Genomic DNA, 15144 nt, shown 5'->3' with positions numbered 1-15144 from the left:
ATTGATTATTTATAAATTTTTTTTTACAATTATACAGTATTTATATATATGGTTTATAAAATGACATTGATGATATACATATGTGTTTGTGTATAACAAAATTGATTGATTGATGAAATTGAAATGTATATATGGGATCAATTGGATGTATTGACTGTATGTTGTTGTTGTTGTTGTTGATGTTGTTGAGTACCAATTAAAAATCTATGCTCTTCTATAAGGCAACCGACATAGTCTGGTGATCCAATTGTTCCTTAAATTCTGTATACAGTCTCTGCAGACGCAAATTGGTCGACAATATGGCTAAAACTTCTTTGAGTAGATCGTGTTTACCGTTGCCAACAATTTTCGGTTCCCATTGACTCCGGATGGACTTGAATATGGGTCCAATTAGATACTGGCACAGCTCCCGGAGCCTGTTTTCCATATTTTCTTTGGACAGATGCTGAGCTAAGGCCAACATCCAGAAACGATATTCTTTGGCCGAACCGATTACAAACGATGCGGCCAATTGTTGGTCAATATAACTCAAAACGGCCGACTGCTGTAGTGTCGAGTCACTCAAAAACAATGTATGCATCGATTTGTTGGTTCTGTGTGCGGGAAGAGACAAAAAAAAATGTGACCACAATTTTTTTTAAGGGGATAAATCATTGGATCAATTGGTGTGATTAACGGGACACTTACCTTGTTTGAGACTGTATGGTAGACAATGGCAGTGAACTGGGATCAAATGAATGCGGCTTCTGATCGGTACAAGTGTTGAGCACATCGTTACTATTGGCAATCAGTGTCCAACTGCCAAACTGTTCGTCGAAGACATACGATTTGCCCGAAGATAAACAAATCAATGGTGAATCACAATCGGTAATACCGGTGCTTAATATGGAAACATCGTGGGTATTGTTGAGCAACGGTGCCAGCGATTCGCCTTTGATTAGGACCCGGTGGCGACTAAAATCCCACATCCACAGTACGGCCTGTACGGTAATGGCCATAATCTTGCTGTTGTGACAGGTTAGCCGCGCGACGGGTGAACTCAGCATAATGGGTGCCTGTAGTCGCCGCCCGGTAGACGTACTGAACACCGATAGTGTACGATCATTGCAGGCGCAGGCAATCAGTTGATCGCTACCGGTAACGGCGATAATGTTGGCCGATACCAGTATCTGCCACTGGCGGTCACCGTTCGAGTTTAGCCGTAGAGCCGATATTTTCGACGAACTAATCGAATTTTCGATATCAATGGATATATTATTTTTTCGATCATATTTATCGCACGCACTGAACACTTTGACAGTCGCTGTTTTGTCCATTTTAAGTACTGGCAGATAGTGATGATCACTTGCAGCCGATGAATGAGCCCAACCACCACCACTACCGCCTACGCCGCCACCATCTTTGGCTAACTTGGAGGCGGCTGTCTGATGTTTAGCTACCATCGATGGATGTTTGTCTTTAACTTGTATGGGAATCGCTGGCTTATCGATTATCTTATTGATTGTTTGCCTTTCGGCTTCGTAAGTGTTTTTAGCCGTCAAATCATTCTTCGGACTGGTTGTTGTTGTGGTAATATCTTTGCTGCTGCTGCCGCTGCCGCCGCCGCCGCCGCCGCTACCGGGAATCGATGGTCGGCCACGTTTAGTCTTACTATTGTTGGACACATCGGTGGTCGCACTATGCTTTCGCTTTGGTGTAGGCAACGACTGTTGTTGATCGCCAGTGTCGGCATCAATAATCGTCGTCTTAATGTCCTTGACTTTACTAATACCGTTAGTATCATTGGTATCGGATTTATTATTATTATTATTGTTGTTGACCACTCTTATCGGTTCGGTATTCATATTCGGCAAAGATTTTGTTGATGTTGTCTGTTGTTGTGTTGGTGTTAGTGGTGTGCCGTTTGTGGTCGCGTTTTGCGACGACAACGGCTGTTGTTGTTGTTTAACAGGTGACGAACCAATCGACGATCGGCTATTGGATTCGTCGTGTTTTTCAATATAAATCTTTGTCTTCGGTTCGCTGGATGAACTAAAAGTAGTTGGCTGTACACAAAATGTCATACCATCGATGGGCGGAATATACAGTGGGGTTATACGGCGTCGGCCATCAGCCAATCGGACCTCTACTTGCTTATCGGTCGGTCCTTTGCTTAGTTTAGACGATTGCGAATTACTTAGCGACGGCTCATTGCCGGTGTTGTTGTTGGTCGCCATCCTATTCGACGACTCGTTCGACGATTGGCCACCGTTTTGATGATTAAATTTTTTCTTCTGTTCATGAATTACCATAATATCTGGATCTTCGATCAGCTGGTGTTGAGGCGAGGATGAACTCTTGGATACGCCGTATAGTTTTTGTTTGTACAATACTTTTTCGTCGCTGGTCATCGGACAACCGATTTCCTGTTCGGTAAATTCCATGTAGGCTACCGTTCCGTCCCACGAACAGGCCATCAACTGGAAGCCCGACTGTGACCACGATAAGTCGAGTACAGAATTATCAAACAAATCGTGCAAAACAAGTATCGGCCGCTTACGGGATGTCATCCATACGGACAGCGATCGGTCGCGACTGCCGATTGCTATACAACAAAGTTTATGCGATCGGTTAGCGTTGTGTTTATACGGCAAACACATAATATTTGAATTGAATCGGACACAGGCTATGGCCTTACGGTGGCCGACAAAGTCGCGACTGGCCGACCAGTTTTGGCGTTCGATAATCTGGGCGACCGAACCCAAGTTGTTCATGGCGTGTGCCGACACCAGAAACTGGCCATCAGGTGACCAATTCAGACGCAATACGTGAGTGGTTCCGCCGCACTCTTCAAACGGTTCCTCAATTACCGCCTCTTCGGTCCAGTCGCTGATACGCCAAATGCGCAGTGTTTTGTCATCGGATTGTGAGGCCAAGTATTTGCCGATCGGATCCCAAGTAATACCCTTAACCAGACCCGTATGTCCACGCAATACGACCGCTACTTCACTCCATTTATTAGCATTCCATACGATAACCGAATTATCCACCGAACACGAGGCCAACCAATTATCTGCCGGCGACCAACTCAAGTCCAATATATCGCCCGAATGTTGCCTGAGTGTCGACACTACCCGATATTGTTCAACATTACCGACAAAACCGTTGGTCTGCGGTGCGTAACGGGCACCGATTGTCCAAATGATAATCACTTTATCGTCGCCGGCAGTGGCCAGAAAGCGGCCACTCTGCGACCAGCGAACCGAATTGACACAGGCCAAATGGTTGTCCATTTGACACAATTGTTTGCAAACATTTTCATTGGATTCGGCCGATTCGTCCACAATGGCCAACATATTCCATATGACCACCCGTCCCGAATCGTCGCCTTGTCCACCCGTAGCCAGTCGGCTGCCATCCGGGTGTATGTCCAGCGAGAATATCGGTCGACCTTTAAAAACAAAAAAATTGTTACCAAAAATTTAGCGGACAATTGTTTTTTTTTGGTGGTCACAAACCGTTGTGATTAATCCAATTGGGTTTCAATAGTTTCATCGGGCGGTCGGTTCGGTTCTGGTGGTCACTCTCTGGTCACTAGTCGTCGTCGTTCGGTAACTCTTTGGCAATAACAATGACAATCAATCAAATGGTCAGCACATTATCATCATAGCGGCGGCGGGTATTAGACGCGGCTATCATTTAGTCGGGCTATCAATTAATCAATCAATCAATCAATTAAAACAATGTCTAACAACAGTGTATAGCATAGCATAGTATATCATAGCATAACATATATAATGTGTTAATAAATGTTATTGTTATTTAAAAATTTAAAAAAAAATAATAATGTAACATGGTACACTCTTTTATATTATATATTAATATGTACATTGTGTGTGTGTGTTTGTATATATTTATTGTATCATCGTGCATTTAACTTACAATAATTATACACTAGATGGCCCCTAATCATTTTTTTTTAATAATGTATTTTATTGTATTAATTTTTAGTAAAAATTACATTGATGAAAATAGTACTGTAATTATATAATTAATTAATTAATTATATACTATTTTCATGAATGTAATTTTTACTACTACAATAAAATACATTTTTTTTTTAAATTAAATAATTAATTAATTAAAAATGTTTAAAATTATTAATTTTAATGATTAATTTGTTTGTTTGTTTTTCTATATATATATAATTTAATTTACTTTTTAAAATCAAATTGTTTAGTAAAGTAAATTTTTTTATTTTATATTTAATTTAATATTTTTGTTTTATAATTTTTAGTAAATTTCCTAGATTATTTTTTTTGTTCTATTATATATTTTGTAGTTTTATAATCTATAAAATTGAAATTTATTATCAATTTCAATGCTATGTATTTAAAAAAAATGTTTTTAATTTACCGGTACTTGAAATTGTGTAAATTATTTTTACATTTTATTACTTTTATAGATTTTTATATAATTTAAAATGTACTGGTTTACATTATATATAGTCAACTAACTACTAGTATAGCTTATTATAGATTATATTTTTTTACATTTTTTTTAATAGGAAAATAAATTAATTAGTAATTTAAGTTAATTAATAAAAATAAAATTATATATATTTATACTGTTTTTTAACAATATTTAATGATTATTGTATAATAAAATACTAATAATAATAATAATAATAAATATTTAATAATTACAATATTTGTCTATATATTATATTACATTATTAATTACTATTATTATTATTATTGATTTATTTAAATAAATATTTATTACACTATTAATATAATATAAAGTTGTTTTATTTTTGTATAATAAGTTTTACTTAATTAAAGTTTTGCAAAAAAATATATATATAGTTATTATATAACTAAAATGCTCCCTGAAATTAAAAAATAATTAACTTGATAAATTAAATATTATTTTTTTAAATAAAAGATTAAAAACTAATACTAATGTTTTTTATTTAGATTAAATAATTAATCAAAAACTAATGGTTAGTTTGTATATCACCCGGTATTTAATTATATATATATATATATAATTAAATTATATATATAGTACATGTATATACTGTACTATTAAATTATTATTTTTACAAAAAAAAATTAACTTGCTAACATTTTAGTCATTATTTTAAGTTTATTTCTTTTTAAAAATTAATGATAATGTTTGCTCTAAATTATATATATATATATAATATTATATATATATAATAATAATAATGGTTAGTTAGTGTACGTCAATATTAACACAAAATTTATTACAGTATTATTATTATCATTATTGAGTGATTCTTGTATTATATACAGTACTATACTGTCTAATAGTAGAAAAATAAAAATCGATTTTATTTTTGTTTTAAAAATAATAAATTAATAATAAATGTTAATATCATTAACTATATATATATTATAGAGTACTATATTAATAATATATTGTAGGCATTATGTGTGTGTGTTGGGGGTGACCATAGACTTACTTATCAAATAATTTATATAAACACATAATATATATATTTCTATATATATTATATATACTGTATATATAAATATTTTTGAGCATTCATTGAATTTTATTCATTCAATACAGTATATCGTTGGTAATACTGTAAAAATATCTATCTATCTATATATATATATATATTCTGTACAATACGTTATATACATAGTGTGTGAGAGAGTGTGTGTACTTTACAAATATATTTTCTATATACTACTGATGTGTATAATATACACTGTATATATATATATATATATATATAATACCTGTGTATATACTGTACTGTTTATATATATTGGCAATTATATTGTCTCAACAAAATAAAAAACAAACAACTAAAATAAAACCGTCACAATTTATTTTATTGATTGATATCCACACACATAAATATTACACCACTATATTTATACTGTATATACCGTATATCATCACTATTACAAAAAATTATTATTATTATTATAAATTTATATATTATAAAAGTATATATAATATTATTATATTGTATTATCTTATTATTCCTCTAATTCTGTGATAATAATTATTATTAATAATTTTTGTGTTGAATTAGTTTTTTTTCAAGTAGTGATAATAATAATAATAGTGTAATAATAATAATAATGGTTATAATTGTTTGTTTGATTAAATAATTTTTTCAATATAGTATATAATTGATAACTTGATAATAGATGATAGTTATTATTATTTTTTAATAATTTTTTTTAAAAAAAATGTGTCGCCTAAATTAATTGATTGAAAATGTTATCAAAATGTTATTATTATTGTAAACAACCTCGATTATATTTATAAACAAATCAAATTAATTATTTTTTTTTAAATAAAAATAATAATTTTAGTTTTATCATTACCTAAAGTGTCAATCAAATTTTGTAGTTTTTAATTTTCAAGTTTGTTTGTTTGATGACATAACTAAACTAAAAAAAACTAAAAAGTAATGATACAATTAATTTGTCTAATATTATCGGCAGTCATAGCGTTTGTGATATTTAATCAATTAGTAGCCAACTTTATAAAACCAAAATGTTTACCATTAAATGGTTATAACAATTGGAAATATAGGAATATATTTAGTTCACTAATTCATTCAATAATTGTCGGATTTTCATCGCTTTATATGTAAGATTTTGGTTAAATAATAATAATAATAATAATTTATATCTATATTATTAGTACATTTAAATTAGAAAATTTAATTATATATGTTTTCAATTACTGGTATAATATAATTATTAAAAAAAACAATTTCATAATACCAGTAGATATGTTGTACAGTTTTACAGTATATGTTATTATTTTTTTTATAATTTATAAAACTATAATATAAAAGTATCGATAAATATTGATAATAAATTATATATGATATATATAATAATATATATAATAACCTAACAATAATATACCTAATAATTTTTAAATAACTTTTATTTTTATTTATTTTTTGTATTTATTTTTTGTATTCCCAATATATATATGTTATATCAGTCTATCACTGGACCAATCAATCATATGGCAAATGTCGGACAATAATAGTGAGACAACAACGGTATCGATGCCATTGATATGCATATCAATCGGCTATTTCATCTACGATCTGCTACTATCGTTAACCAATCTACAATATCCGGGTCGTATAGAAATCATTGTCCATCATCTGATCAGTCTATGGTGTCTTAATGTTTGTCTACTAGAAAAACGATTCATCAGCTACTCGTTGATAGCTATGACTGTGGAAATATCATCGGTATTCATACACATACGTGAAATGCTATTGTTAGCCAATGTTACCAATAATCAGACCGCCATCGTCTATAAGACCAACTCATTGATCACTGTTTGTAAGTATTATCAAAAAAAAATCAAATTATAGATATAACTATTTTTTCAACAAAAAAAAAATTACCGTACAATTGATTAATTACCCGATAAATTAATTTTGTTGTTATTGTCAGTCACGCTAATAGTATTCCGATTTACGCCATTAACCTGGATCAGCTATCAGCTATACAGGGAATGTCATCAAATCGAGATATCCTATCTGATAATGGCTGTCCTATTTGTGCTGACCATCTATTTGGTAACTGTTGTCGTATTTTATAGAGTAATTGCTGCCGATTTCAATGTCTGCCTATTGAAAACAATTTCAATTAATCTAATGATAGCCAATGTTGTCAACAAAGTTCACTATCAATATACGGAAAAATTAGGAAAATTATTTAAATGAATGTATTATATAATTATATAAAAAAAAATAAATATATTATTATTGTATTAATTAATTAATTAAATATAAATATATAAATAATTCCCTATATATATATATATTGTATTAATGACCAATTAATTAATTGATTAGTGTTTTAATTAATATTTTAATATTTATATATTTTTTTTGATTGCCATTTAAATATTGTATTATTATAGTCATGTTTTTGTTCAAAATATATATATATATAAATTCAAATGTAATATACAGTGTTTTCTCTCCAACAAAAAAATTGTTTTTCGATAATTGTTTTTAAATTTTTTTTTAAAAAATAATTTATTTTTTAAATTACCCGGTACTTAAAACTGTATGTTTGTGATTGTGTGAGTGATAAAAATCAATCAAATTAAATTGAATTGATTTTTTTTTAATTGATTGTCGAAAACAATTACCGTATTATAAAACACTGTATATATATATTACATATATATTTGTTATTATTGTATTTATTTTAATTATTATTATTATTATTAAGATATCTACTAATTTGATGAAAAAAATATATTATTACCGTAGCTTATAATATATTAGTTGAATTGTATTGTTTTTTTTTCAATAATAATACTAATAATAATAATAGTATATTTAATAATAACATTAATAATAATTTATAAAGTTATATACAATTTATTTCAATTAACAAAATAACTAATGTATTTAATAATATTAACAAATCTACAGGTAATAAATAGTTTTGATAAAACTATATAAATATATTTATATATAACAAAATACTAATTAATTTATTATATTATATAATTATAATTAATTATATAATATAATTAAAAAATAACAAATTATTATTATTATTATTATCATTAATCAGTAGACATATCAGTGGACATATCAGTTGGTTCACCATTTAAACGATTGTTGTCTTGACTTTTTAAAAAAAAAGATATCAAACAAACAAAAAAAATTTTAGATAAAAATCAATTCAATTAAAAAAACAGTTACCAATAATTGTAATTTGTTTGTCAATGGATCAAATCAATTGATCCACAACTACAACAACAACAATAACTATTTTTTTTTTTTTAAAAACACATACTTTTGTTTAGACTCTTTCTTTATTGTCACATACTGTTGGCCATTGTCTCGCCATTTGGTTTCCATTGATTTAATGTGTGTCACCGATAGCTGATACTGAATCAAATGCAACAAAAAGCCGCAAAAGATAATGATATTACATATCATAATAATATGGATATTCGGTAATCGGCTGTTTCGGCTGTAGTTGGCATATCTGGGTTGTTGTTGTTGTTGTCCGTATCGCTGGCCGTAATAATAGTGGCCAAACTGTCGCCTACGTAGATCATCGTAATAGCGATCAAAGTCGTCACTGCTAGTATAGTCGCCGCCGTATTGTTGGCCAGATTGTGCGCTCCGTCGTTGTTGTTGTTGATATCGTTGTTGTCTATAATATCTGTCCGCAGCATCGGTGCCGACATCGGCAGCACTGGCGGCGGCGACTCTACTACTCGTCCTGAGATAGTCGTCATATTCGCGTCGTTTCCGATCGTTGTTCAGACATTGGTAGGCATTGTTGATACTCTTGAGTCTGTCTTCACCGTCGCTGTTGTTGTCGCCGCCACCGTCGACATCGCTGCCGCCGATTTGGCCGCGATTCAGATCCGGATGATATCGTCTACATAATGACAGATAAGCCCGACGTATGGTCTTCTTGTCGCTGTTACGGTCGACGCCTAATAACTCGTAATAATTATTATTATTATCATTAGTTGTGGCAAATCTGAAGATACAATTGATATGTGATTTGATTTTTAAGACATGATTTGATTTTTTCAATGATTATTACTTACAATTGATTTGTGGCAAACAATTGGCGACATTGAAGATGAAGACATCCTCCTCCTCCTCCTCCTCTGCGGATCAGTTGATGATAATTGTTTGCCGAAGAAAACAGTTGTCTTTTATCTAATATTATTAATAAATTCATTGAAAACTTTTTTTTTTGTTAATTTATTTTTTAGTTATAAAAACTAATGCAGTATTGTTTGGACACTCTATTTGTTTGGTCACTAATATTAGGTGACTGACTGTTAGTATTATACGTGCGTCCAATAGAGTGACCATTGATTATCTATGCGATCATAACTGTAATTATATTATTTAATTTTTTAAATTATTATTATTATATTATCATTATATATGATTGATATATAAATAGACATTATTTTTATATATCATATGTTTTTTGATGTTTAGATTTGTTTTGTTATGTTATTTAAAAAATAATAAAAATAAAAACATATGACACATGTGTGCGACCTCTCTATTCAATGCAATTAACAATTTTTTTTTATTTAAATATATATTTTTAGTTATTTTATTTTAATTCTAAAAAAATATAATATTTTAATAGTTTTTTTTTAAATAAAAATTGATATACGAATAAAATAAATAATATTTGAAATATAATACAGTAATACAATATTATATCATATTTTAGAAATTTTATTATAATTCAAATACTTGAGAGAATAGTAAACTAAATATTAATTTAATACAAAATAATAGAAATTAGTTTTTAGAAATTTTTAAAAGTAAATATAATTTATTTTTATTTAATACAATAGTATACAAGTTATAATATTCTTTTAATCAAAAAAAATTATTGATTATTATATTATTTAATATATAATAAAATTATTTTTAAAAATATTATTTATTCAAATTATTTAATATACTATTTTGAAATAATGTTATCTTATATTTATATTTTAAATCTTTTAAACAAATAATTATTTCTATATAGAATTTACATAAAAATATCTAAATCTATATATATTTTTTAAAAATATAATTATTTTTTTAATAATCTAATATTTTTTTTATTTTGTATTAATAATAATAATAATAATAAAAAAACATTTTATCGATTATTTATGATTGCATCGGCAATCCATTGGACAACACGTGACACGCGCACAAATGCCATTAGTTGACCATTTTTTGCCGAACCCGTACACGACACGTCCCCACCTTTAAATATACCGATAAGTACCGCCCGATTGCCGACAAACTGTATCAATGGTCCGCCAGAATCACCCTATAATATGATATATAGATATTATTGTATAATAATTAATATAATAATTGATAATATTTTTTTCGGAAAACTATTAATAGATTTAATTATTTTTGTTGCTGTTTTGTTACATATACAGTAATAGATATATTATTATAATTAACTAAAAAATGTTTTTTTTTAAAATTATAATTATAATTTTAAATACTTTATACTGTATATACAGTATATATATATATATATGATATATATATATGATATAAACAAAAATCACAATCATATATAAAGTTTAGACAATAATAGGTTATAGCAAAATTATTTTTTAATATATATATATATATTACATACCAGGGTTAAGTAAGGGGGGGGGGGGGGGGGGGGTAAGGCCAAAATACCCCCCCCTAAGATCGAGAAATTGGGATTTTACCCCCCCAGACTTTTTGACCAAATTGAAAAAATTGTCGCTTAAAAACGAGGAGAAATGACCCCCCCCTAAAATTTCGGCGCCGAAGGCGCCGAAAATTTTTTTGAAATTTATAAAAATTTTAATTTTAGTTGATACTATTTTAGTAAGTGTTTTTATGTTTTTAATATTTATAAAAATCTAATTATTGATTAAAAATAGTTAAAATAACGTTAAAAGTCATCAAAAAATAACATTATTTTAATTAAAATAAACTAAAAAATTAAAAATTACCTATTTGTTGAAAAGAGTAATCATATTACAATTTAAATATAAGTTTAAGAAGTTAATAAAACAATAAATACTTATGTTTTTATTAATAATTTTTAAATTTTAAATAAAAAATTTAAAAATATTTTCAATTTTGTACTTAATATAATTAAACTTTAACGAAATTTGAGTTAAATAAGTAGTATTCAGTCAGTATTTGTATAAAAATAAAAATATATAACAAACTATAAACATTAAGTATTGTTTAAAAAATTAATTATGTTAAAAGTTAAAAATTATTAAAATACTAAAAATAACTCATAGTGTATCATTAATGCTTTTATCAACTATTTTTAAATCTTAAATACATTATTTTATTTTTTTTGTTAAAATTTAAGTTTTTATTAATTTTAAAAAATTTTTTTAAAAAATATTTATTTTTTGTTAAAATTTAAATTTTTGTTAATTTTTAAGTTTTTTAAGTTTTTTTTTATATTTTTGGAAATTTTACCTATTTTCCCGGGAATTTATACGGGAACTTGTGGGAATTTTATTGAATTTACATGGGAATATTCGGGAACTTAAGGAATTTTTAGGGAATTTTCTCTAGACCCCCCCCTTGATTTTGGATTTTTGAAAAAATTGCCGTTTAAAAATGCAATAAAAATCTTACCCCACCCAATACCCCCCCCCCCCCCCCCCCCCAAGATTTTTTGAGAATTTTGTAAATTTTACCCCGGTCTACCCCCCCCTAAAATCCAAAACCTTGCTTAACCCTGATTACATACATATATATTGTAAAATACAACAAAAAATAATAATATCAATATTATTAAAATAATTAAAATATATATAAATTTATATATTATTTTTTATGTATTTTATTATTATTATTATTATTATTATTACTTACCGAACAGCTAGCGGTTCCCACTTGAGATGGATATCTGATTACACGAATCATATACGACTGTCTGGGACTACTGTATGTTGGTTTCAATAGTTTCAACCAACCCATCCTAAGTTGACCAGTATTTTCCACGTCTACATCTAACTTACCGAAACCGGCAAACAATGCCAACTCATCGGCCGTATTCATGATATCCGGTTCGGGTAAACAAATACTGTTTATTATCTGTTGCCGAAACCATGAATCGGGTGTCGGTGTCCATGTCGTTGGTATCGGTATTTGTGATTTCAGTCTAACTAATGCTATATCGTATGCTTTTTTATATTTATTACTATACGTCCAATTGGGATGAGTTAACCACTTGTCCACACCGTATGTATGGCCAGCGGGTTGTCTCAGATCCTGAACTGTACGTACAGTATATGTTTTATCGGGGCTTAAAAAACATATGTATTAACAAACAAACAAAAAAAAAGTCAAAATATTATTATTATTCAATATATATAATTCAAAAAAACTAAATATATATATATATATAGATAACATTATAACAAACAAACAAAAAATCATATAATTTCTAGTTTTATTATTATTATTATTATTATTAGACTATAGAGTATTTACCGATATATTTATTAGAAATTAGTATTTATTATTTAAAATTATATTTAATAGTAGATAAAAAAAAATATTTTTTTCAAATTAATTACTACAAACAATGTCCGGCTGTTATAATCCAATTGGCGTTCAATATAACTCCAGTACAGGTATTACTATTGAATAATAAAAATTAAAAAATACAAATATTTAATTAATGTTTTAATTATATATATATATAATATACTAAATATAGTTTAGTGAATAATAGAAATATTTTCAATTATTTCTATTTTATATATATATATATTTAATTATAAATACCGATCGGTTTTCCAAAATCCCCAAAAATATTTATATCCCTCAATAAATACAATCCATGGGAACTCTCCCGGAAGGGCTAACCGTCCGTTTTGGACACTACTTGTAGTCTCATTGGTTAACCATTTGAAACATTGTCGGCCAGTAATAGTCGTCGTCGACAACAACAGTGATGACTGTCTGCCGATACCACACGTGTCGAGCGTTACGTTCGGGTATTGTTTGATACGTGAGTGCAAACCATTCACTAATACTATTAACACTAGATTTTTATAGATATTTTCATTAATAATAAATATAATAATAATTTTAAATTTAAATACTTAATAAATAATTTATTTGTTGAATAAAATACATCAATATTTTATTTTAAAATACATAATTAACATAAAAACTATATAAAAATTAATGATTTTTAATTTATAATATTTATATATAAAGTAAATTTTATTTTAAAACTAATATAATAGTTTTTTAAATTAGCATAACTGTGTATTAAAAAATAATATTTGTAATATAATACAGTAATACAATATAAATATTATATCATATAATAGTTAATGAATTTATATATATAAACTTTCAAACAAATATTTATTTTTATTTACAATAATTTCTAAATCTATAGATATTTAAAAATATATATATAATTATATAATTATTTTTTTTAAATCTAATATTTTGTTTTGTAATAATAATATTAATAACATTTTTTATCGATTACTATTAACTATTAATTATTTTTTATTTAAATACTATATACCGTATGTATATATATATAAACTTTTAAACAAATATTTATTTCTATTTAGAAGTTTTACAATAATTTCTAAATCTATAGATATTTAAAAAAATATATATAATTATATAATTATTTTTTTTAAATCTAATATTTTGTTTTGTAATAATAATATTAATAACATTTTTTATCGATTACTATTAACTATTAATTATTTTTTATTTAAATACTATATACCGTATGTATATATATATAAACTTTTAAACAAATATTTATTTCTATTTAGAAGTTTTACAATAATTTCTAAATCTATAGATATTTAAAAAAAAATTATAATTATATAATAATTTTTTTTTAGAATATTTTGTTTTGTAATAATAATAATAATTTTAATAACTTTTTTATTGATTACTATTAACCGTATCGCTAATCCATTGGACAACACGTGACACGCGCAGGAATGACATTAGTTTATCAGATACTGGTCCCTTACAGGGAACGTTACCACCTCTAAGTGTACCGATAAGTACGGCCCGATTGCCGACAAACTGTATCAATGGACCGCCAGAATCACCCTATAATATGATATATACTGTATATATAGATATTACTGTATAATAATTAATAATATGATATTTTGAAAACTATTAATAAATTTAATTAGTTTGTTGTTGTTTTTGTTGTTGTATATAATAGATATATTATAATAATTAACTATAAAAAAAATGTTTTTTTTAAATAATTATTTTATAAATTATAAGTATAAAAAATATGATATAACTAAAAAACAAAAGCATATTTATATATCAATATAATATACATATAGATATTACTGTATAATAATTATATATAAGATTATAATAATAATAATAATTTTTTTATATAGAAAACTATTAATAGATTTAATTATTTTTTATGTTGATTTCAAATTAATTGAAACCAAATACTAGATTATAATATATAAGGAAATTTATACGATATATAAATAATAATAATAATAATTAGTATTTTTTAATTATATAATTTACTAATCTATGCTAATGAAAAAGTAAAAAATATATAAAATGTTTTATATATAAAT

The 15144-nt window shown here is 27.0% G+C and overlaps 3 protein-coding genes across 3 annotated transcripts; 1 reads left to right on the top strand and 2 right to left on the bottom strand.

Annotated features, from left to right (window-relative positions):
• Positions 1-54: 54 nt before the first annotated feature.
• LOC128953437 (protein HIRA-like) lies at positions 55-3787 on the bottom strand. The gene is made up of 3 exons (XM_054298920.1): positions 3498-3787; positions 688-3430; positions 55-593 (listed from the first exon to the last, which is right to left on the bottom strand). Exons 1-3 carry the CDS (start codon positions 3532-3534, stop codon positions 215-217), a joined length of 3159 nt encoding a protein of 1052 aa, XP_054154895.1. The 5' UTR covers positions 3535-3787; the 3' UTR covers positions 55-214.
• A 2795-nt stretch (positions 3788-6582) lies between these two features.
• On the top strand, positions 6583-7729 carry LOC128953459 (TLC domain-containing protein 2-like). Its single transcript, XM_054298941.1, has 3 exons — positions 6583-6624; positions 6991-7343; positions 7458-7729. The coding sequence occupies exons 2-3, from the start codon at positions 7022-7024 to the stop codon at positions 7727-7729; spliced, it is 594 nt and encodes a 197-aa protein (XP_054154916.1). The 5' UTR covers positions 6583-6624; positions 6991-7021.
• An 860-nt stretch (positions 7730-8589) lies between these two features.
• LOC128953458 (protein tumorous imaginal discs, mitochondrial-like) lies at positions 8590-9725 on the bottom strand (the record flags this gene model as incomplete). The annotated part of the gene is made up of 3 exons (XM_054298940.1): positions 8590-8653; positions 8823-9524; positions 9595-9725. Coding segments are annotated over 3 exons (897 nt in total), but the record flags the coding sequence as incomplete, so codon positions are not given.
• Positions 9726-15144: the final 5419 nt, after the last annotated feature.

Source organism: Oppia nitens, unplaced genomic scaffold (genome assembly GCF_028296485.1).
Source record: "Oppia nitens isolate AA-2021 unplaced genomic scaffold, nextdenovo-longstitch-racon4-pilon3 scaffold22_pilon_pilon_pilon, whole genome shotgun sequence".
In the NCBI taxonomy this organism is placed as follows: Eukaryota; Metazoa; Arthropoda; class Arachnida; order Sarcoptiformes; family Oppiidae; genus Oppia; species Oppia nitens.
The sequence above is the reverse complement of the archived record's forward strand: the minus strand, read 5'-3'. Positions and strand labels throughout refer to the sequence as shown.